Source organism: Polypterus senegalus, chromosome 2 (assembly GCF_016835505.1).
Source record: "Polypterus senegalus isolate Bchr_013 chromosome 2, ASM1683550v1, whole genome shotgun sequence".
In the NCBI taxonomy this organism is placed as follows: domain Eukaryota; kingdom Metazoa; phylum Chordata; class Cladistia; order Polypteriformes; family Polypteridae; genus Polypterus; species Polypterus senegalus.
In genome coordinates, this window is record NC_053155.1 from 293,564,603 (window position 1) to 293,589,986 (window position 25,384).

General features: G+C 38.2%; 1 protein-coding gene across 3 annotated transcripts in view; it reads right to left on the bottom strand.

Moving 5' to 3' along the window:
- The window catches only part of dclk1a (doublecortin-like kinase 1a), a 401,030-nt gene that overhangs the window by 131,842 nt on the left and 243,804 nt on the right, over nucleotides 1–25,384 (bottom strand). For all 3 annotated transcript variants that reach the window (XM_039745796.1, XM_039745797.1, XM_039745799.1), the window contains exon 5: nucleotides 737–853. In XM_039745796.1, coding sequence (XP_039601730.1) covers nucleotides 737–853 — 117 coding nt within the window. The remainder of the gene's footprint in view (nucleotides 1–736; nucleotides 854–25,384) is intronic.

A 25,384-nucleotide genomic window follows, 5' to 3' on the forward strand; every position in this document is an offset into this window, starting at 1 on the left:
GAATAGGAAATCAGGAAGAGGGCAAATAGTTTTTCACACCACTGTATATATAGTACATACAATTATTAACACACATATAATACAGTCCTGCTTGCAAGAATGAAAGCAATCTTCAAGAAATTATAGAGAGTATAGTGCTAGCAACACAACAACATGGAATGGAATTCAACTTGTAAAAGATGAGGATCATAATAGTCATTTGAAAAGAAGGACAAGTCTGTAGGAATACCACTGGATGGAATCAAACTGGAGCTAGTAGAAGGCTAAAAGTATTTAGCAAACCTTGCATTATTGGAGCACAAACATTTAAGCAATAAAGCTATTGACAAATGCTCAGGATTAGTTGGCTGGAAAATAATGCACTGAAATACACTTCTTTAAATACACAGCAAAAAGAAAAATGTCCTTTACATGACACGTTATGGGACAGTCAAGTGTAAATATGATACTAAAACATGTTAATTAATAAAGTAAATAGAAGAGGAAGGCTAGAAAGAAGGTTTGGTGATACAGCAGCACTTTGGATGTCTTATTGAGTCCTTGAATTTTCTCATGAGGGTAAATGGGGAACCAACTCACTACTACAACAGGCCACCACTCGAAGAGAACTAAATATGATATTACTACCTTAATAAAAATTCTTTGATACACTGAACTACAAAGGAAGTGTTTATAAAATCAAGCAAAATACACTTTTTAAAGTAAAAGAACCAAATTTCACATAAATGCCCTTTACCTGAACTTGTTGATGCTGGAGACTTACTACGCCTTGAAGGGCCAGGGCTCTTTGCAGTACTTCTACCTGGGACAGTTGCAATTTTGTTGTACGAAGTGGACTTCACTACTCTACATTCTGTGAGGAAAAACAAACAGGATGAGTTAATCATTAGGCTTATCAGATAAAACCTTAATTTTACATTATTACAAGTTAGGTAAGTCCCCCTATAGAAATCAGTTTTAACAGGCATAATAAACACATTTCCATTTAAACATTTTATGAACCTCTGCTAGTCAATTAAGGAATCTCAACAGCATAGAGGAAACGGCAGGATCTAATCCTTAAAAGTATGGCATTCAATCATGAGGCGCACGTCACTTTTATTGTTTGTGCACCAATAAACCAAACCTGCCAGTCAGTGAGATGAGGGTGAAAACCTGAGCAGCTGAAGGGAAACTTAAAAGGGATCTGAGGAAAATGGGTAAACTCTTTACAAGTTTTCATGTAATTTTTAAAAGCTTAATTTATCAAAAAAAAAATACATATATATTATTTTATTGTAATCATTCCATACAAATAGATCAATTTTTACAAAAATAGGATTGAAAACAAATCAACCAAAAAATATTCAGTATGCAAACATGTAAGCAGGTTTGACTGAGGCCCATGATGTTTAAACCAATGAATGTTCACATTTTATTTGTGAACATTCATTAAGAAAATTATTTTAACCACCTTAACACTTTATAATCACTCTAACATAATCAAAACCTTCAGGACCTGAAAGGGAGGTAGGTATCTGATGACCCTGTTGTCCCCATGAGATAAAGAAAACTCAATAAGGGTAATCAAAACAGATCAAGCATAATACTGGAAAAAAAATCAATTGCGATAATTTTGTAAGCAGCCAAATATTAAATGTTGTAACAGTAAAATATGAGAATTACAGGCTAATGCTATTTGGTGTAGACACCAAGTCATGGCTCCCATCCATGAGACTTCATACAAGTTGCATGCAGTACAGGCAATCTGAAATAATGGAGCAGGCTGTGCCATTATTTTTTGGTGCAAAGTACTCTATTAACAAAAGGCGGAAGAATTTGCAAAAAGTGTGGGCATCACAGGTTATCACAGATAAAAGAAACAGAGGCACAACTGGCCAAGGGGCTGGTACTTGGGACAATTCCCAATAATCATGTAAAAAGGAGCCTAGGGATTTAACAGAACAAAGAAATGAGTGAGGATCATTGGAAAGGCCAGTGATCAAAGGTAAAATCATATAGAAACAGTCTTGATCCACTGTACTAATTCCCTTCATAATTATAAACACTTCACTCATGTCACATCTTAATCTTCTTTTGCTTAAACCGAAAAGGCTCAGCTCTTTTAATCTTTCTTCATAATTCATCCCCTGTAGCCCTGGAATCAGCATAGTCGCTCTTCTCTTTGGAGTTTGCAGCTCTCAATCAGGGAGTGGAACACTGTCATACATTCCCCTTCTACTTCTACTGAACAAGGCACAAAAGCAGATCTGCAAATTGTACACACGAAAAGAGGCCATTATGACCATCTTCTCCAAACACTCTCCCATATTACTACAATCTGTTCTCCAATTTAAAGAGCTACCTTTGTGGAATTCACTTTACCAATAATGAAGACATTGAACCACCTGCAGAAAATTGGTTATACAATCAAAACTGAACATTTTTGGTTGAGTGACACAGGAAAGAATCATGAGTATTGGGTTGATAAAAATTAATACTCACAAGGCTCAAAACTTTTCATCACCTAAACACCTATACAAAAAGACCATAAGAAGTTTAAGTCATATCAAACTGGTGGTATGAGGCTCAAAATATAAAAGTTCATATACTTGGATTGGACTTTACGTGTGAGTCAATACACTTCATTTCTGTTCCAGTTGTAGAAAATAAATGTAAACAATTACATATATCTTTGGCCCTTGACTGTAAAGAGCCTTGGGGTGGTGTTGATTATAGAAAGATATAATACAGAATAAAAATAAAGGTTGCATATAATCTTAACATAATTTAAAATATTGTGTTCAAAATTATTTTTCTTTTCTTAACTAGGAGGCTTTACCCCCTGCTTGCTTCGCTCGCCAACCCCTGTGTTTGTTTAATACAATTTTAACTTTTTTTTTCTTTGGAATTATTTCAGTTTCATTATTTGCACTTTTACATTTAAAGCTTCAGTAAAAACAATATGTGACAATGCAATGTATAACTGCCCGTGAGTGAATATTGTTTGTTTCTCTAATAAATAATCCGACTTTTACTAATGTTTGTCCCTGTGAATTTTTGACTGTCATAGCAAAAGCTATTGTCATAGTAAACTGTAAACATTTTAATACGAATGGCATATCACGATCTCCTTTGGTGTGTAATGTTATTCGTGGAATATATACATTACCTTTCTTTTTGCCTGTTAAAATTTGCATCACTTCTCCGTGATCATAAATATACACCTGACCGAATTGTGTATTCTTGTCATTGCTTTAACTGTTGCGGGACCACAGATTCTCACAGCGTATGGTCTATTATTGTGTAAATCCACGTTTTGTCCATTGAAAGATGCGAATGCGAAAAGACTTTGTTGCCTAATCTTTGCCTTTTATTTCTGACCTCGATTTGTCCTGCTCTTTTTTCAGTTACACCTGGTTCTGATGATTAACCACTGTTTGTTTTGTGGTAATGCGACCTTTTCTATCTTTTCTTTGATTCTGTAGCGACTGACATGATAAAGTCAACACTCGCTGACTTCGTAACCCCAAACACAACTTTCTAGCACCTTCTCCAACCCCTAATCCCCTACGTCTCGCACCCCCCTTACCGCATCAATCAATACCCCGCTATCAGTCTTCTGTGCTGTACTCCGCCCTCCCTCAATCTGACCGAACAGTCACTTAAAACCAAAAAGGCCGCAACCTGGCTGGGACGCTGCAATACTTTCTAATTTTACTGGTTTTCTAATCTCTTATCTGCCTTTTTTTCTCTCCAACGCCTTTGGGTCTCTATTTTCCGTATTGTCCTGATACGCTTTATATGTGTTGAGAGCATATGATCTGTGTGAACTACGTGCTTTTACACAACTGGCTGTTTTTTGATGGATCTGCGCTTATACAGGTATGATATCTTTTGTAAGGGAACGTGTCTTGCAAGAATCTCATGTTTCACGTCCCCGTGAGACAGTCTCTTGGCACCAAGTCTTAAGTTTACGGTTCCCGCGAGACGCTCTTTGGCAAGTCTCTTTTGTCTTGCAGGTCTTTCAAAATGTCTTTCGAGAACTTCTGAGAAGATCACGTATCGTCACCTTGCTTTTGCTTTCCAGGATTTCTTTTTATAATAGAGAGATGATTCCTACAAAATCAAGCAGCTAACTATGAAATGGCCTGCCTGCTCATCATGTTTATATATTCAGTGTTCAAGGAGTTCCAGTAACATTTAAGTGGAAGTGATGGCAATTCACCTTTCTTATTAATGTATGGAGTCTATTATGTTTAAAAAACATATGTCATAGTCAGTCATGGTAATGATCTTATGTTTCGTTTTATAACTATTATCCATCCACTCATGACATTATCGTAGCAAACACTGCTGCCTTTGAAACTTGGACTAGCTGGCATTCTCTGAAATCAGTCATCTAAACTAAAATCTTCTAATCTGCAGAAGCTTGCAAAATGAAAGACAGATGGAAAAGATTTCTGTAATAAACCTGACTTTTGGCTGACGTTTCTGTTTTTGCAGTCAGTATAATCATGCACAGTACTATGAACTCAGATAACACCATCACATAAGGAAAGCTAGCAAGCAAACCAGTTTTCAGAATCATGTTACATCCAGCAGACACAGAGGTAAAGAGCAAAGTAGCCAAAGGAAGATTTGGTATCATAGTGTAACAAAGTAAGGAAACTTGAAGTCTGCCAGGAGGGCCATCACAACTAGTAGCTAAAGCACTAGGTCCAGTCACTTCACCTGAGTAAACATGTTATACTGATGAGTTACATAACCAGCAGAAACAATTATCCAATAATTCTATGTTTGTAAAGTAGTCAGTGTGGGTTTCTGATTAGAAAATATTATTATGGAAAATCTTGGAGCAACCCCTCAACCCAAAATAACAGCAAAAAGGTGTTCCAAATATGAGTACAGTGACTTTACTAAGATACACTATGCTAACGTATCAGGTGAATTCATTACAATCCAAATCAGTTGAATGAAGATGAAGCCACTAAGTCTACTAACTATGAAATTCGTCTTCCTAGCAGTTGTCCCCTCATTATTACATGATTTATTTAGGAAGAGCTGGACCCTTAATATCACCTTGCATGATTCAGAAGAAGCAGCAATGGTTGAATAGACACTTAATGACTCTATAAACCCTTAAATTGCATATTTTAAGATAGAATGGAAATGATCAGTCAGTCAGTCATTATCTAACCCGCTATATCCTAACACAGGGTTACGGAGGTCTGCTTGCAGGGCGCAAGACAGGAAGATATCACCGGGCAGGACGCCAGCCCACCACAGATGGAAATGGTCACTTTGGTGTAATCTGTGGATTAAGCAGATGTCAGCTGAAATGTCCTTACAAGGAGACACCACTGAAAACATCCTGTGAAGGGAAAGAAAAAAGCACTTTCAATAGAACCTTGTGAATCCTAGATACTGTAGATAGATAGATACTTTAGTACAATATTTTTTATGTCATAAGCATTTGTTGCCATTCTGTCCGCAGCGTCCTTTTCTAAGATCAATCTCATATAACCCTATGTGGCCTTCCTTTCCCAATTCTGAGAGTCTCGGTTCTTTTTTTTAATCAGTACTGTAGAGTAGGTTTTAGGTTTGAGGTAAGACTAACAGTGCTGCTACTGGCAGATCCTAAACATACGTCTGAGTACTTGGAGAACATTCAAACAATTACAAAAATGTCAGGACCTTAAATAAGCCACTCGAAAATCTGGTAAAGAGTGTCATCAGGCTACAACAAAATCCAATTATTGTTTGACTTTCTGGAGCACGAATGAGCACCCCACAGAGCAAAGGCATGACCATTCAATAATTGGAATGGAACACATAGGATGGATGAAGATCTACAGTATCTGTTTATTATGTAGTTACTTTCATATCTATCTATCGAATGACTTTCCTAACCATCTATTTAACAGTATATTTATTTATTTATCTTGTGCAGTTCCTTTCTTTTCTGTCTATATTATGTCATTTTGTCTCCAATAATACCTTTTAGTGCCTTACATCTTTCTCTTTCTCACTATCATTACGAACTCATTCTGTCCTGTTAAAATCAGTACTTGTTATAATGAAGGTCGAGTAACAGTACTGTTATTTAGCCTGAATGTTATATACTACCAGATCTCCATGTCCTTACAGAAACAACAGTCTTTATTACTGTAGAATTTTTATTTTTGCTTCTTGCTGTTTTTTTTCTCCATAGGTAAAAATTCAATGATTTGCTGTAGACGTCTAATTAGATAATGAGAAAAACAAAATCTCTTTTTTGCCAAAATAAATTTTCATTGTGAAGAATCTGATCATTTCTTCTCCCATGTGTCTTCAAACCAAAATGTCAACCTTTACATTTATAGTATGTACACAAAAACCAAAATGTTGGCAATCTGAGCTTATTGCAGCCTTACTTAGAATTGTTAACCGTAACATTTACACACTCAAACATGAAGTATTATAGTTTCTTTATGTATGTGAGGTCACATACATGAATGCAGCTACATCTTGTTATGAGTACAGAATAAACTAAGCAGTTGTATCCTATTTGATATTACATGTGGTATGAGTTTGGTAACATCACATCCATATTCACATATTGTGTTATTGGGATGGATGCCTCAGTATCTGATGCAGGGGCAGTTGATCCCCAGTGAAGACAGAATTGCATGTACAATGTCAGACACTGGGCAGAGCTCATCTATGGCTGGACAGATATTCAATCAACTCAATTTTCTACCACGTACTTTCCAGTTTTGTTTGGTGTGGTCTTTCCAGTAAATTTATTGTGTATTGCAACTTTATGTTGTTACTTTGAAATAAATGTTTATACAATATTAATGATAATTTATTATTTAAAATAATGACAAACTAATGAACCACTTGGCAATTTATCATTAATCCCTTACTAGTCTGATATGGCATGAAGGCCAGTGATGATACATTTTTCTTGCAATATTCTGAGTTAACTCCTGGGCTCCCTGAGATCCTTATGTCATCAGTTACAAAGAAAGATGCACAATGGCATATCAGTCCAGTATCTTTACTTTATTTCTTCACATAGTTTATTGGCTTTATCTTATATAAAATCTGACTTTATTACTACAAATCAGTGTTTGTGATCTAATTGTTAAGTAGCATTACATCATACTATATATATTTTATAATAATGAAACTGAACACTGAGCTGGTTAAGTTTTGTTACGAACAAGAAAGGTCCATCGCGAAGGTTATGTGGCAGAAATAATATGAGAAAATACAATATAAACAAAAGATCTTTATCATAGATAATTGATCTTGGTGTAAAAGTATCCTAAAGCGATGATGTCGACCTGGTAATCATTAGTCATTAAAACACCTCACAAGCAGTTGGGCTCCTCAGTTCTCTCTCTCTCTCTCTACGGTCAGTTTTTTAAAAACAGGGTCACCTCAGGGTTTTGCACTCAGATTTAAATAAGCAAAGGTGCTGACTGAAATCTGCCTACATGTAAAGAAAAATATAAAAAATCAAACTATGTACAGCCTCCTACAGCATGTGGGCTTACACAGAATGCATCACACTAAGCAAGTGTTAACTTTGACTGAAACACAAGCCTAAGAGAAACCCCACTGGAGTACTTTGGCAGTCTGTTCATCAAAAACAATGATTTAATTGTAAATGCACACTATTTCTGAGTGACAACCATTTCACTACTGAGACCAATCAGTGCTAAATTCCATTGAATTCCCTCAGAGTTACAAACAAGCCAAGTAAAAAGTATGAATTTTTTAAACATCTGAAATCCAAAAAATATTGTCAAAAGAGGAAATGGTCAAAATGCACAATGACTCAGCCACTCTTATTGAATAATAAATAATAAATCACAAATCAATTGAACCTGCCCATGCTGAGGATATGGAAGGATAACAGAAGGATCTGTGCACAAACCAACATTGACACAGTAAAAATTCCACTAGGAGAGGGTTCCAAAAGATGTGAAGCAAAAGTGCTAACCACTGTGCTACAGTATCACTAAAATAAAAACAAAAAGTAAACTTAAGTGAGGACAAAAGGAACAAAAATGGCAAATGATGCATTCAAGTCACAAGGACGAGGTTGAAACTATACCTGGCAAATTATGAATGCAAAGTACGAGTCTGTACAAACCCAATAGCTAAAACACAGCACTGTAAGGGAGGAAACAAGGCAGACATGATTCAGACAAAGTTAAGAGTACAAGATAAATTCATAAAATTTGGGGTGAGCTTGCAAAGCAGGCAGAATAAAACAGTATAAAATCCTATCAGGGCACTGTGAAAATATACAATGCCTTTTGAAAAGAATAAGAAAGTGAACAATCTGAGCGAGTGTTTATCAAAAGGTGAGGAATGGGCTTTGGTGCAGAAAGATGGCCAGCATCCAAAGATCTCAGTTTTCCTACATATTTCACTTTATTAGTCATGGTGTAGCAGTTTGTAAACATCACAGGACTATGCGTTAAAAAGGCAGTCATCTTGGTAAAGGTGTAGCCAGGAGTGATGATCGAGGAGTCAGTCAGTCAGTCAGTCATTTTCCAACCCGCTATATCCTAACTAGAGGGTCACGGGGGTCTGTTGGAGCCAATCCCAGCCAGCACAGGACGCAAGGCAGGAACAAATCCCAGGCAGGGCGCCAGCCCACCGCAGGGCACACACACACACACACCAAGCACACACTAGGGAAAATTTAGGATCACCAATGCACCTAACCTGCATGTCTTTGGACTGTGGGAGGAAACCGGAGCAACCGGAGGAAACCCACACAGACACGGGGAGAACACGCAAATTCCACACGGGGAGGACCCAGGAAGTGAACCCAGGTCTCCTAACTCCAGCCGCCCTCAACAGAGAATTTTCAGTCTTATTTAAGAGACTGTAGAGACATTGAAGATCAATTTATACAATTAATAAGATTGAAGGGTGCAACAAATATTAATTTGTTTATGAGCATTTTTGCCCATAGATATGAGTTTAAGTTTCACTTGAGAAATATACAGTATATGATAAGTGAACAGCAAAAAAGCAATATTACCAAATCATATTCAAAGTGTAATATTGTTCTGTAGGAGACGGTGGTACTGACCAGAAAGCAGGAGACAGAGCTGGAGGTAGCTGAGTTAAAGATGCTAAGATTTGCATTGAGTGTGATGAGAATGGATAGGATTAGAAATGAGGACATTAGAAGGTCAGCTCAAGTTGGACGGTTTAGAGACAAAGTCAGAGAGGCGACATTGCATTGGTTTGGACATGTGCAGACGAGAGATGCTGGGTATATTGGGAAAAGGATGCAAAGGATAGAACTGCCAGGGAAGAGGAAAAGAGGAAGGCCTAAAAGAAGGTTTATGGATGTGGTGAGACAGGACATGCAGGTGATGGGTGTAACAGAACAAGATGTAGCGGACAGAAAGATATGGAAGAAGATGATCTGCTGTGGCAACCCCTAACGGGAGCAGCTGAAAGAGGATTGAAAATGAAGTGCTCCTGGTGTTTCCCACATTCTCTACCAATTTTTTTTTACTTCCTGCAAATATTCTCTGGGTGGTTTTAAAAAATATACACATTAAATAATATTAGGATATTCTTTAACAACAGAAAGATGTTAAGTGTTCTGCAAATTACTGTGGTTAATTTAATAAAAGCTTTCCATTCCAATGTTGTCCTTCGTGTACTGTATATACTGTGTATTGTGGGCAACTGGGATATGCTGATTCAGTTACAGAGAAAACAAACAGACAGAGAGCACTTTAAGGGCTGAACCAGGTGTGCGCAAGTCTCAAACTCAAAGTCATTGAAAACTTTAAAGCTAACTGAGTTACTGTGCTTTCTGTTCACTACCACACTGAGTTTCTATCTTGTAGATCATTCATGGAGCAGAATAATGCCAATGGAGATGCCTGTGAATTATTTTAATTTTCAGGAAGAAACAAGTGAAGAAGTTTAACATGTTTTCTGTGTGCCCTTAAAAGAGACATTAGTATTGGTCCTTTAAGTTCAAGAAAAAATAGTGTATAACAGGACTTTTTGGAGTACTTTTTGTGCAACTCTGGACATGTACATACACATATACTCTATATATATATATATTAGTGGCAGGTGGCTGGGGGCTGTGCCCAGCCTGGATGACGAGAAGGACCAGGAGAGGGTCTATGCCTCCTCCGGACCACGAGAGGGCAGCGGCCCTGGTCTGTGTGAGAGCCACAGGAATTGAGCATGAAAGCTCAACCCTATAGGCCCCGTGGCCACCACCAGGAGGTGCCCTGAAGACTGTGAAGCCCTGGATGTCAGCACTTCCGGAACAACCGGAAGTGCTGCCGGAAGTATTACTAGAGACACCAGGAAGTGCCACAGGAAGCTCATTGGGAGGCACCGGGTGGGGATAAAAGGGGCCACCTCCCTCCAGTCATCAGCTGGACAAAGCTCGGAGGAGAGGAGTGGAGGCGGTGAAAGAAAACAGGGATTTGGAGAAGCCCGGACTGAGGGTGCGTGGTGCAGGGGCACTGACTTGTGTGCGGGACACTTGTAAATAGGACCTGTAAATAAAACTTGTGTGGTACTTGAACCATTGGTGCCTGCCTGTCTGTGACAGGGCTGGTTTCCACAATATATATATATACACACACACACACCATTTTCAATTGAGTACAACTGTGAATCACAACTCTGTGCAACCAAAATTCTGACAACATGCTACCCAAATAGGGCTACGACCCAAAGTTTAACAATATTTGAACTACTGTATAATATATTAATACTGGAGAGTGTAGTATTAATGTATCAAGTAAAGAAGTGTCATAACTTTTTCACATTTATGGCATGAGATGGAAAAGTACAATAAGCAATGTTTATCATCCTCTTTAATAAAATCCCTGTGTGCATCCAGGTGTCCATGTGTGTGTCTTCTGGTGAAGTGCACATGCACACTCTCAGGCACGTGTGCGAGAAAGAGACACACACACACACATTGGCATGCGCACGAGAGACAGACACACACAGGCCCGCGAGACAGACACACACACAGGCGTGCGAGTGAGACACACACACGCAGGTAAGCGCGTGCATTGTTGCAATGTTACTTTTCTTGGTTGTTTATTAAATTACAGATTTTTCAAATGTTCATTTTTTTCCCTGTGCTTAAAACTCATTAAAAAAAAGTGTTTTTACTGAGCGGTTCGTAACGCAATAGCACAAACTCTTGCAGTGTTAGTTTTCTCTGTTGTTCAAGGTTTTCTCAGTGTTATTCAATGTTTTTACATTTAGTTTACTATCACACTGTGCATTCAATGGTATAATTAACTATAATGGTGCTTAATAACTTAAAAAAATATATATTTACATACAGTTCGTACGGTCTGGAACGGATTAATTGTATTTACATACAATCCTATGGGGAAATTACTTCGGTTCACAACCAAATCGGGTTACAACCAGAGTTTTGGAACGAATTATGGTCGTGAACTGAGGTTCCACTGTATTACTGTCAGAGAAAATTACAGGCATTTTACGGAAATACAAACCAGTATTACTGAGAGAGAAAATTAAAGGCACACAATACAGTGACTCATATTACAGCCACATACAAGGTCCCTTGCCATTTAATATAGACTGTTCCTACTAATGTTTATGCACTACTGTTCAAGCGCCCGTTATTGTAACAGGCTTAATGTCTAGTCATATATAACAGTTGTTGAGGTTACTCAGCACTTACTGCTGTAACTACTTGTAGGCATTGATGGTTTTGCTTGAGGCTGGGCTGATTTGTCTACTTGGACGCATTACTAGGCTGGTGATGTGCAGAGCAATATGTTGTTCATTCTTTTAGTTTTTGTAAAAACGTTGCATCTAGGGAATCTAGGGAAACTGTTGTAATTCCCGGGAAACCGGGAACGGCCAAGTTCGCATATATAGCGTGTAAAAGTGTAAAAATCGATCAAGAAATAACAGAGTTATAGTTGAAAACTGAAGCTTTGAATAGCAGCTTTAAATTGCAATTCGTCAGTCTGTTGTATCTGCATTATCTGTGCCAAGAAACGTCCCATCACAGAATGATGACAAGAAACTGGATGCAACAGTAACAGCTGAAATGGCGGTGTTTTACAGCAACGGCAAGCGCGGGCGTTGTTTAGAACAAGTGTATCTGTATCTGATGACTGTGCTGCCTACTTCAGTGGAGGCAAAGTGTGCTTTCTCAGCAGCTGGCATACTCTGCAGGAAGTACTCCCTCGCCTGGACGACCGCACGCTGGACAAGTTATGCTTTCTACGCTCTAATTACCGCAACTAACTAGATCGGGGTGCCCACATATATATATATATATATGTATAGATAGATAGATAGATAGATAGATAGATAGATAGATAGATAGATAGATAGATAGATAGATACTTTATTAATCCCAAGGGGAAATTCATATATATATGTATAGATAGATAGATAGATAGATACTTTATTAATCCCAAGGGGAAATACATATATATATATATATATATATATATATATATATATATATATATGTATATATATATATATATATATATATATATATATATATATATATATATACACATACATACATACATACATATACTTTATACTTAAAATATATGTCGTTGTACCTTGCATAACTGAATAACCTTTATGGCACAATAACAATTCAATACATTTATGGTCACTACAGTATTTGGATTTAATAATCTTCTTGTGGGAAAAGGCTAACACGCATAAATAAATAGAGCCGAATAATGCAGTCAAGGAGCTTTTGAATTCAGCTGAGTGAAAAATGACAGCTGTCCGATTAACTGCGATTTTAGTTCCCTCTCTTTTCTCTTTCTCAGATCGCTTTTCGGAAGGAAGTCAGTTTCGTAGTTTATATAAACAGTTCTAAAGTGCCTTTCCACATTTTCCTTCTTTGGAATAGCAATGATTGATTGACCGATCAGACAAACGCACTTCAATTATGACATTGTGAGAGAAAAAAAAATCGTCTTCTAATTCCACATAAAGCCCATACCCTCCCCAAACAATTTTTTTAAAATCCCTTCTTTAGTCGATATAAATAGGAAGGCTAACTAGATCATAGCCGGTGTTTTGCAGTAGCTCGCGCGCTTGATCATGCATGCGGGATGACCAGTGTTATTAGGAAAGAGATCTCAGATTGGCCGCCCTGTATGTCAATCAAGTGGCAAATGCCATAAGGAGGATATATGATAGACTAATGTTTAAAAAAAAAATAAAAAATTAATGCAACGCGATCTACCTGCACTACCTTTGCGATCTACCGGTCGATCGCGATCGACGCATTGGGCACCCCTGAACTAGATACATGCACTTATATGACAGCATGAACTGCTTGTAAATAAGATTAGTCTTGTATTGGTGTCAACAAACTGCAGTAGTTTTATTAAAAATAAGTGTCGGTCGTTCTAAAACCGTTCACATGTGAGATGCCCGTGCACTGTGTCATCCCCGGGAGCCCGGGATTCCCGGGAATGACATGCGGGATTCCCGAATTCCCGGGAATGGATAAACCCGTCCGGGAATGGATTCCCTAGTCGCATCTACAGTAAAGCCAAGCATTGGTGCTCTTACAGTTTTCTAACTCTTTGTTCATTTTCAGCCCTCCAACTATACACGTCCAGGAAGATGCAAGTGTTTTCAATGTTGCTTTAGTATGTTCATTTTCTTTTATAAAGTAATTTGAATCTACCATTTCAACTTTTAGAGGTTGAATGTGACCACAGTCGACACATGTGCATTCTTTTCCAGGTACTGATCTCTCTAAAGTTTTGAATGCGGTTTAGTGGTTTGTATTCTCAACAGCATGTAGAATCCTTCAGCACAAGAGAATGGCAGGAGTCTCTGCTGAAGGGTTTATTTCTGTTCTTTCTCAATTTATGCATGTAGGAATATGCACCCTATTGAACAGTACATTAGTACAGTGGTTATTAAACTTTTTTTTCTTTGACCAAATTTTGCCTTTTTTGTTGTCTTTGAGACCAACAATCACCACACACCATCATCCCTTCTTCCTTGGAGAATCACTGCAATTAATCACCCTTGGGTCCCCATTGGAGAATCAATCACATGGAACAAAGCATACGCAACCCTTTCCCAATGATTACTATTGCAATTCACATTTCTACGCAACCCAAATTCAGACAACATGCTACACAAAATGGGTCAAGACCCATATTTTAAGAACGATAAAGGGGATTACCTAACTCAATGAAAAAGGCTATGCTGTTTTAAGGCTTATTGATTAAAGGAAAAAAAAACATTAAGCATATTAAGCAAATTTAGTTTAGTTAGCTTACAAGTTTAGTTAAGCGTCAGCTATTTCAGCGAATGGTTCCCTGTACTTACAGTTTACAGTTTCTCAACTTAGGTTCATTTACGTTTTGTGAGATTGAGTGTTTTCATTCCTAAACTAAGTTTCAAAATCTCAAACTCAAATACATCAGTTTCCCTGTGGACTGCTGTTAGCAGAGCCTCCTTTTAACACTAGCAGATCTTCCAGGTGCACAGTGCAGTCCACATGACCTTCCAGTGCTCAGCAGAATTTTGATCTGCTGTAACTTGACATCCATCCATCCATCCATTATCCAACCCGCTAAATCCTAACTACAGGGTCACAGAGGTCTGCTGGAGCCAATCCCAGCCAATACAGGGTACAAGGCAGGAAACAAACCCCGGGCAGGGTGCCAGCCCACCGCAGAACTTGACATTAAACTTCAAATTATATATAATATGGATAAGAAGCAATTGCCGCAGTAATGCAATTATTAGTTATCTTTTTTGTTTACTTTTCATAAGCTCTTTTAGAAGTATCAATGTGGATCTCTAATTAACCTTTACTGGTGACTAATTTGCAACATAATATACAGCAGAGAGTCAATTATAAAAACTAAAAAAAATTATACTACTGTATTTCACATAATTATACTTCCCAATTAGTCAAGCACCATGCTGGTTTTTTTTTGCTTCCTTATTACTGGCTCCTGGCATATTTTGAAAGGCTTTGCTGCATTGCAGTATGGAGACATACACGATCTCCACATGTACCTGGCCGTCTGGAACTGTTGCTTCCTAGGGCATTCTGCCAAAGATGTGGACATGGAAGTAAGATCAGCATGCTCCTTTCCTACTAGGCATGCAAAGTGACTGACTTATATGATGAGCAAAGCATCAAGGGGTGTGAAAATCCAGTCATCCATCTTCATTAATATCAGGCACATGTTGACAAGATGCTCTCACAAGACGCTGAGCAACCCTTCAGTGACAGACCCTCTGGAGGAAAAGTTGAGCTATTACGCAGTAGCACAATGCACCATGTAGTTCAAAGTGACTGTCAAGCATTAACGTAGACGTGACAAAAATACATATATTTTTTGTACTTTTAAATGAACAAGTCTGTTTTTTAGAAAAGTGGAGATCATTCACAAGCAGGCAGAAAGATGAAGAAGATACAAACAAATGGGCTCTAAGTGATGGCTATTGTATAAGTATCCCAACCAAACATCTGAGCTTCACCTTTATTAGTCCACTGGTAGGTAACGCGTCATGTGATGGTCCTGTACTAAGAGTTGCACAGCAACACACATGGAATGGAAGGGTCAGGAGAAAACAGCAGTGAGATGGAAGCGCTCAAGTCAAAGCCCCAACCTTTTCTGGATATAATAAAAAAGGAAGGGCAAGTGGGTGGTTGGGGAAGGGATTTGGGTTGAACCCCTGCTCACACCAGACATTAAGGGAGGGCTGAAGACAACACTCCAGTCCATTACGGATGAACAGGTTTGCTTATTGTATGTATTTAAAAAAATAAACTACACATACAAAGTTCTTCTTTCAAAAGCTTTGTTGTCAATAGATAATAAATATGGGATGTTCCAGCCCAAAGTTCGGTGTTGACGTCTACCTAGAAATGAAAAAACAAAATCATTTCCAGGAAAGTAAAAAAAAAAACAAAAAAGCAACATGGGGTGAGTCTGGTAGTTGACTTTGGTGGTCACAATTTACTAGGCAATAAATACCAAAGGAAGTAAACTGCTCAGCTGTGGTCAGTAAGAGCACCTTTCAGTGTGAAAAAGACAACAACTGCTAGTTAGTTTGTTTCCTTGGGAGCAGAGACCAGTAAACACTAAATAGAAATTGTAGTCTTAGGAAAAATGACCCCAAATGATTGGGCTAACTTTTGTTAAAATGAGCAAACCAGAAACTGGAGACTTAATTGGAAATTCATAATACTAAAATGTAAAGATTTCTTTTAGTATTGTTTGGAGATAGCTTTTTTAAAGTAAATGTAGAAAAAGTCTGAATTGCAGTCCCTGCCTCTCAAGTAATCTACATTAGAAGCATCACCAATTGAATAAGAAAGCAACCTTAAAATGCTAAATAAAGCCTGACCTCATCTAGGATCCAACACAAAAAAAGAAAAAAAAAACCCCACAAAGAATATAATCAATATTGAAATGAATAAAACAAACAATTTCACAAAAAGCACCAAAGTACTTTTAACTTGTTGGACATCCTGCTATCACTATGTTTTCAATTCAAATTTATCTTTATTGACAATGCTCACTTGCTCATTATTTTCAATAAGAATATGATAAGACTCAAATACAAACTCTTCAACTTACAAACATAAACAGATTTCAGGGTAAGCAGAATAAAACAGAAATGCATCTTAATGATAAACTAAAAACCATGTGTGAAAAGGTGCTATATGGGCGCCAACCCGACACATACTGACACCGTGAGGCACGTGTAAAATAAATAAACTTTTTATTTTCTTTACCTGTGGGGCACATCTTCCCCATGTCCCACAGGCACAACAGTCCCAAAAGACACACCAAACATAACACCACCACAAAAACACTATTCCTTTCCTCCACTCCTCTCGGCAGCTTAGTTTCCCTCCTCCTGACTCTGGCTCCTTGGCTGAAGGCTGCAGGCTCCTCTTATAGCCCACCCGGAAGTGCTCCAGCTGGTAATTAGCCTAATTAGGCTGCACTTCTGGGTGTGGCTGCATCACAGCCCAGACAGGCTAGTTAAGTTGTTCAGATCCCCCTGCCGGTGGCCACGGAGCCCAAAAGGCATGAGCTCCGATGTTCCATGATTGTGGCCCCAATACCGCCCAGGGGGGCTGCCACCAAGTGTTCTGGGAAACATAATGAGCCTCCCATGGCAGCTTCCCCAGATTCCGTGCCAAAGGGGCGTCCCAGCCATCCGTCGCACATGGCAATATAAATACTTGTTAACATATAGTACTAAGCAAAGGTTCTGATTTGCTTGACAATGCAATATATGACATTAGATTAAAAACAAATGCAGTAAGCATTGATAAAATAAAAACCGAGAAGAATGTCTTGCAAAAAGTATGGGTATCCTTGAGAAACTCCAGTCATTTGTTACATTCCACCAGCAGCACACCTGATTCAAATTAATGACATAGGTACAATTTAACAAAATTTGGGGTGTCGCAAGGACAGTTGTGAAAACGGGTAAGTTAACACTTTGATAATCAGAAATTCAGAGTTTGCTATTAACAAGGGCATAGTCAACAAGCAATTGGAAATCAAATTGAATTATCAAGATGTGGTATTGAAACTTACAAAGAAATGTATCTGATAACAAAAATTACAATGAAAATCTATAAAAACTGATGAAAAGTACTTATAGGTCACCACCTTAAGAGACATAAGGAAATCTAGTGAGGTGTTTGTCCATCATCTGGTACAGTCATTTTGTTCATTTCATTTTTTGTGTTTATGTTTTGCCTTGATTGCTCCATGATTCTTGTGGTTCCTTAAGCTCAATTTAATTATAATTAATACTTTTGTGAGGCTTCATAGATTTTAACCTTGAGTTTGGCTGAAATCAAAACAGTGTAGTAAAACCAGGAATCGTGCACAACCTGGTAGATTAGTAGCTGGTGTGTGTTAACCTGGTAGATTTGTAGCTTTTGAGGGCCACAATTGACCTTGGAAGTAATCATTGAGCTAGCTGTATAATCCAGGGGCCTCATGTATAAAAGGTGCATACACGCAAAAATGTTACATACGAACGTTTCCACACTCAGATCGCAATGTAAAAAACCTAAACTTGGCATAAAGCCTCGCACATTTCCACGGTAGCTCATACCCTGGCGTACGCAAGTTCTCTGCTCGGTTTTGCAGACTGGCGGCAGCCAGCATCAAAGCAGTGCTACTGTTCCAGTATGGTTTCCTTTTCTTTTTTAGATCCACATCCCTGATGCGGCTTTATAAATACACTGAAATTAACTGCATATTGTTTATTAGTTTAATGCATCTGATTGTAATTAACCTGTAACAATATAATGGACCACAGAATGGTCAAATTATTCCAAATACAATAGCTGCTTTAGCATTGTTACTCTCACTGCACCTTCTTCTTCTTCTTTCAGCTGCTCCCATTAGGGGTTGCCACAGCAGATCATCTTTTTCCATATTACTCTCACTGCACCACTTGGAGTATTTATATCACTGTATCTGAGTGTAGAATTACAGCTCTACAGCACCTGATTGGAAAGAGAATTATTGGCATACAGCATCAAACACACGCTGCCTCAGACATGCTGTCTATTGAACTGCTCTCATATGGCAAACATTTCAGAGCCTTTCCTTGTGGTTCAGAAACAGTTTCATCCCAAGAACTAAACGCACTCAATCAGTCCACCAAGTGCTCCTTGTAGACCTGTTTGTATTTATAAGTACAATCACCTCACTGTAAACTTGTGACACAGTTATAATATTGCACAACCTGAGCCACTTTATAAAGCGCGTATTTACATATGATGACGATATAATTTTTAAGATGAAATGCAGCAAAATAAAACTTTAACTTCATTTAAATAATCTATATTTCTAATAAATAAACATGTGAGGACACGGTGTTGTAATGCTAGCAAGGAACTGGCGCTCCGTTCACAGATTGTTCCTGCCTCGCGCTGTATTCTTGCTGAGACTGGCACGACAATGGATGGAAGATATTTCAATGTTTCTTAAAAGTTCTGAAGAATCGGCGTTCTAAGCTTACAGACAGCTTAACATCTATTACAGAGCTGATTGTGTGGTGATTGGGTATTTGGAGAAAGAAAAGGAAGGACGGGAATTGGGGGTTAGTAAATTTGAAAGAGACAGTACTCCTGCAATAAATTATTTCATTGAAGGTCACGCACGTCGCAGCAAGCATCTTGCGTGAGGCAGGAACAATCCCTGCGCCAACGTTTTCCCATGTTTAATAACATGCTTTAACTCCTGTCATCATGAAAATGATATTACGTATACATCTCAGTATTTTAATTATTCATAAAGCTGTAATATTATGAATGTAATGGATTCTGTGTCCTATCAGAGGAAGAGAAATCCCAGAAGCGTAGTGACTCACACACATAGCGTACATAGAAGATGAAATGCAAAACAAAGCATTTAATGTGCTACTTTAGTTATGATGGCATTTGAGAAACTACTAAATTAAACGATTTTAAGATGAAGTTTATGATGTTCTACTTTAATGACAAAATAAACTACATGATTAAAGTGGACATTTCGAGATTAAAGTTGACATTTCGTGCTTTTTTCCCACTGTGTGCCTATATTTATTTTCTCTGTACCCTAATAAGCTTTCATATGACACTCAGACGGTGAGCTACAACTCGCCTTTTCACGGCGAATTTGATATCTGACAACTTCTTTTTTATTTCAGGCACTGTGCGACTTTGTGAACTTGAGCTTTCGAGTGTCTTCAACACTCTATTTCATTCGATCAACTTCCTTTTGTTCTTTATACCACTGTGCAAACCAACAAATAGCACATTTTTCCTTGCCTCCACTTGGTATTCACTGAAATTCTTCAATTTTCCCTTGTGTTTTTGCCATTGTCTTTTCACAGAAGGCTGAACTTAAGGGTTATTTATATTGATTTGTATATTCAAAGAGGCGTAATTCTGGGAGGAGTTGGGCCGGTACAGCAGGCGCGTGCACGTGCGTTACTTTTCACCCTGTCTGGGATTTATGGAGTGGAAGAACGTGGAAGTTGGCGAACGCATAGATTTATGCATCTGGATTTTTTTGTGCATATGAACATTTCCATTTTTGTCCTTACGCCATGTTAGAGTGTAAATTCTATGCACAGCGTTATGCATGAGGTCCCAGGTGTGGTTTAAGGACTCTTTCTTGCCGGGAATGGGTGGTAGGATCAAAAACTCATATAATGGTGTTATTCTGTCTGTTTTAATAGATGCTGGTTTAGTGCATTTGTATATACTTTTCAGTCTGAAGCGTAATAAAAACTGCATTACTGATTAATGTAACTAACAATTAATGTAATTAACACAGACACACATTTCCCATTGAACCACTTATTAATTTTCTGCAACTCAAATCGATTGGAGATCACTCGCTCACAGCAAACACAGCAGAAAACACAGCTTCTTCCTGTCATGTTATGTATTTTTTTTTCATTAAATTTTTATGGGATTTCCTGAAGTGTTTTACCTGAAGAGTTCAATTCTAGCCTATGTGTTTAATCTAGAATGGTCCCTGAATAAAGGGCATAATTCTAGTGTTCCTCTAAAATGTCATTTTATTTAGTTATGGGTGTTGTTAGCATTGTTGCTTGTTATGTCAGTCTACTCAGAATGCTGCAAGAATGTTTAACATATCAGAGCAACAATATAAAGGTCAGCTCATGCATTTACAGGGTATCTGAGAGTAGGATAGAAACAGTATTGGTGTGTGAATTTGTGCTACAAAACTTCTCGCTTTTTGTATCAAGATCTTTAATTTTTGATTAGTGTTTTGAACTTGAACTAACAAATCAGTTAGACTTTGATATTTCTGAACTACATCACTTCTGATATTTTCCATTAAAAATACTCACTGCCTCTTTCTGAATCAGTTCACTATCCTTCTGTTTGCATCAACTCACCAATCAGGTTGAACTGCACAGCACTATTGCAATTCTAAGGGCCAATACTCTTATATGTATAGACTACAATGAAATTCTAACTTGCATGTGCTAATCAACACGCAATATATTGTCACTCTCCATCACCAATCATCAGAGAGTATTACTACCTTACCGTAAAGCTTCTGTCTTCTTTATCTGAAATAACGACCGTACATCAAAGTTAGGCCAGGTTTATACTTTACGCTACTGCTACGCAATCGTTGTACTGTTCATACTTGCGTGCGTACTTTACACAAATCTATTCCACCAGGTGGCAGAGAGAGATATCATCACGGTGAGAATAGATTTGGATTCGCTGTATTGTGAATTGCCTGAAACACCCATTAAATTCTGAGGACACCTTGCCACAACATCTCTGAAAGTTTGTTTAATGATTAAATCCATCAATCCAGGGATGCGCCCATTCCTGCAAGTATCAGGCACGAGACAGAAACAATCCCTGGATGGGACATCAGCTCATAGCAAGGTGAACACAAGCATACACATACATTAGCGTCATTTTAGCATCACCAAATCCCCAAACCTTCGTGTCTTTGGAAGGAAAATGGAGCACACTGCGGAAACCCACCAGGAAAACATGCAAACTCCAGGCAGGGACAACAAGAGATGTGACTCCCTACTGCGAAGGAGACTGTGCCACCACAACATGTGTAATTATCATCAGTATTCATTATTTAAATTAATGACTTATCTAGAAAATGTAACATGCATACTTTAATGCATTTCATTATGAAAATGATATCGAGTATAAATCTAAGGATTCTAAATGTGCAGAGAGCTGGAATATCATAAATGTAATGTGCTGTGTGTGTGGCAGTTGCTGCTGTCAGTTCTGGAGGAAGCCCCAGAGGCAGGTAGCAATTAACAACTGGGTCGGTTTTAAGATGAAATTTACGATGGCCTACTTTAAAGATAAAGTAAACTATGAAGTTAAAGTGGACATTTCAAGATTAAAGCTGAAATATCCACTTTAATCACAAAACACATCTTTCCACCATGTCCTTAATATTTTTCTCGGTGGCTCAAATATGCTGCTGTACATTCTGATGCTGTTGTGAAGGTGCAAAGAAAAAAAAAAAAAGATGGCACAGAAGATGGTATGTGAGATCTTTAAAATGTATCGTGTCATTACGATGGGGAATATGCGACGCTTGAATACAAAAGCATCATGAATGCATTTTTATGTTGCCATTTTGCTTCACCACTTTGAACCATTCATCAAACATCGAAGCACACACATCGAAGGATCCTCAACGTAAACAGAGACTCGGACGTCACATTCCAACTTTTATCACACTGCGCCCCTCGACTTTTTGCTGGTACTGCAACTCATGCACATGTTGCGTTAATTTCTGAGGATGTGCTCAGAGGACGCATCAAATGAACGTTGGGAACGCGTGGCAGCCATGATGTGTGCGTGTACATGTTCTGAGCGTGAAGTATAAACGAGCCATTAGAATAAAATGTGAAGGGAAGGTATTTACTCAACAAATAAGAAGAGATAAATCAGTCTCTCAGACTCATCTCCTAGCATTTTTTCCAGATTTTCAAAAGTTGTTAAGGTCTCTGTTTCAACTACATGGCTTGGCAGTTTATTCCAGATTCTTCACACAATCTATTACATGGTGATACGCTTCCTAGCTTCAGTCTTAAACACATCTCCTCTATATTCCTTTGGTGACCTCAAGTACAGGTTTTCATATTTAAATGAAAGAATCCTGTTGGATCAACTGTTTGACCAATTTGGCTCAATTTGCTTCATACTGTGGAATTTTGCAGATGCAGTTTCACTGGTTAATTCACATTATTATTGTAGCAACCACCAGTATGTCAGCAACACATGCCAACTTCGAGAACCCCAAATACCATGTTTTTATTTCAAATATAGAAAACAATAAGTCCAAGCACTGGCTAAACCTTTCTGTTGTATAGGGCAGAGAAAAAAACCTGTTAAACTAACCTCTCTACTGTAGCAAGCATTGTGACTGCAGAATCTTGCACTCCTTCAAGCCCCGACTCCCTCAGAAGAAGACTGTTACTTCCCCACGCTGGCTCCCACTAATCTTTTACTTTGTCTTCCCAAAGGTTCTCCTTGTCACACATGTGTGTCTCACCACTGTCAATCTCATTCCTTGATCATCCTACTTCTTTCAGCAGCCACTACACTATTATTCTGGTGATACCATTTTGTGTTTTTTCATTTCGGCATGGCCACAGCTGTATTATTTTTAGTTGTTATGGAGGTTGCCAGTCACGTGACATGGAGGTCACATAAAACACTATGTTGTCATGTGCCATCTGCATAAAATGGCAACACACAGCTACTTGTTACCTGAGTATATACAGGGTGAGGCAGAAAGGACTGACGTTTTTTACAAAATCACAAAATTGTCAATTTTTTCTTACAAAGAAATTTATTGAAAGATTTGAGTTCATATTGAAATAGCATTTGATAATTTGTAGGGATGGAAATACAGGTCTAAATGCAAAATACGCCTTACCGAACAATTACTGAGACCAAGTTCAGAAGAGTTCAACTTGGACTGCGCAGCAGGGCTAGGCGTATGCTTTCCACATTTTCAGGGGTACGTGCCGTTCGTGTAGCCCCCAGCAGTCTTTTGTTCATTAGTGTACCTCGTGTATGAAGTGCTTTAACCCAACGAAGGATAGTGTTACGAGCGGGAACAGCTTTATTTCTCTGGATATTGAAATGGCAACGAAACTCATGCTGAACTGTGGTAATAGATTGGTTGTTCTTGACAAAACAGTCGTACGCAAAACCGCAGTGTTCTGTCGTCCACAGCTCCATGGCTTCAACTAAAAAGAAAATAAAAAAATGCTAAGACTTCGCGAACCTAACGCCACCTACTGCACATCTGTCACTCCACCTAGTGGTGAGTTCTAGCCATTTCAAAGACGTCTGTCCTTTCTGCCTCACCCTGTACCTTGAATAAACCTTACAAGAAGATTTCTAAACAAAATACCTGATTAGTTTAGGCAGAGTAGAAAAATGAATCACCATTAACAAGTTTTGCTTCTTTCTTCAGCCAAGACTCTGGTGTGTGCTCTGCCTTTGGTTTTTGCTGTTGATCTCGCTATCAGTGTAAAAGATGGTGTTGACTCATTAACAAGACTTCCCGTCTATCATATTGTACCAAAGAACAGAGTAATGTCTTTCAATTTGTTAGGCAGTCACATTGTTTTAAAAGTGCTGAAATTAACATGCCTGCATAGGATCAAATTTAAAAAAAAAAAAAACTCATGTAGTATCCCATTGATTGGAAAGGATATTCTAACAGTACTGGAATTTCTAAAGGCCTATCTGTTCCTCAACATTCTTTTGAGCATGGGACCACAATAACAATGACCCATTAAAGAACGAACTGAGGCCAACAATTCAAAGAAAAAAATAAGTGGAACATTATGTTGAGAGACAATGTGAACCAACTCCACAAGCAAAAAATAAAATGGGAAGTTCTCCACCACTAATTGTACAGTCTGACCTGAAGCCTTCTGAGTTTCATCTGTCTGGACCTCACTAGGGTGCTTGTGATATTGTGGTGAAAGAAGGGAGGGATTAGCTTGATTTACATTAAACTACAACATTCTGAAGCTAAAAGATTAGTGGTATAATTGAATGGAAATGCAGGGAGACTAATTTGAAATGTTCTGTTCCATAAACACAAATTTTTGAAAAAGGCCAAATAAATGTCACACATCATGTTGGCTATTAGACATAGTTACAAAGGTAAATTGTTTAAAAATGCTCAGGCATGCAATGGTAATCACATCCTATTTAGATAAGCAGAATGTGATGTTCATAGACAATCAGTCTCATAAAAGAAGCAGGTATCCCATTTACAATATGAGTCAAAAAATGGAAGGCAATTCACTTTGCCACATCTTCTTTATGTAACCCTGGCTTAATCACTGCGCTGCACTGATGTCTAATAAAATCAATACGTGTTTTACAATTCATCAGTATGAAGAGTCATTAGTGTAGTTACTCAGCTCTGAAACCGCTGCCCTTGTGCTAACCCCTTAAAAATGTATAAGCTTTTGAGAGGGGAGCTAATTACCTATAATTTCACAAGATGTCAATTACACATTTTTTGAATGTCAATGGACTGATATGACTGATTTATAATTTGAGCATTAGGGAGAGAACACTTTGGTTAGAAATCAGGATTGCTATGTAAGACACCCTTTTCCAACATCTGGAATGTTGCTTTATAATCAACTGGAATTATTGCTTCTTAAAGGAAGGATATCCAAAGCTGTGGAAATTATGGGGTGGCAAAGTGGTTAGGGCCATCATCCTGTGATCTAATTGACTGCCCACTTGTGATTATGGGTGTACGTGTGTGGGTGGGCCCTATAACGGACTGGAATCTCGTTC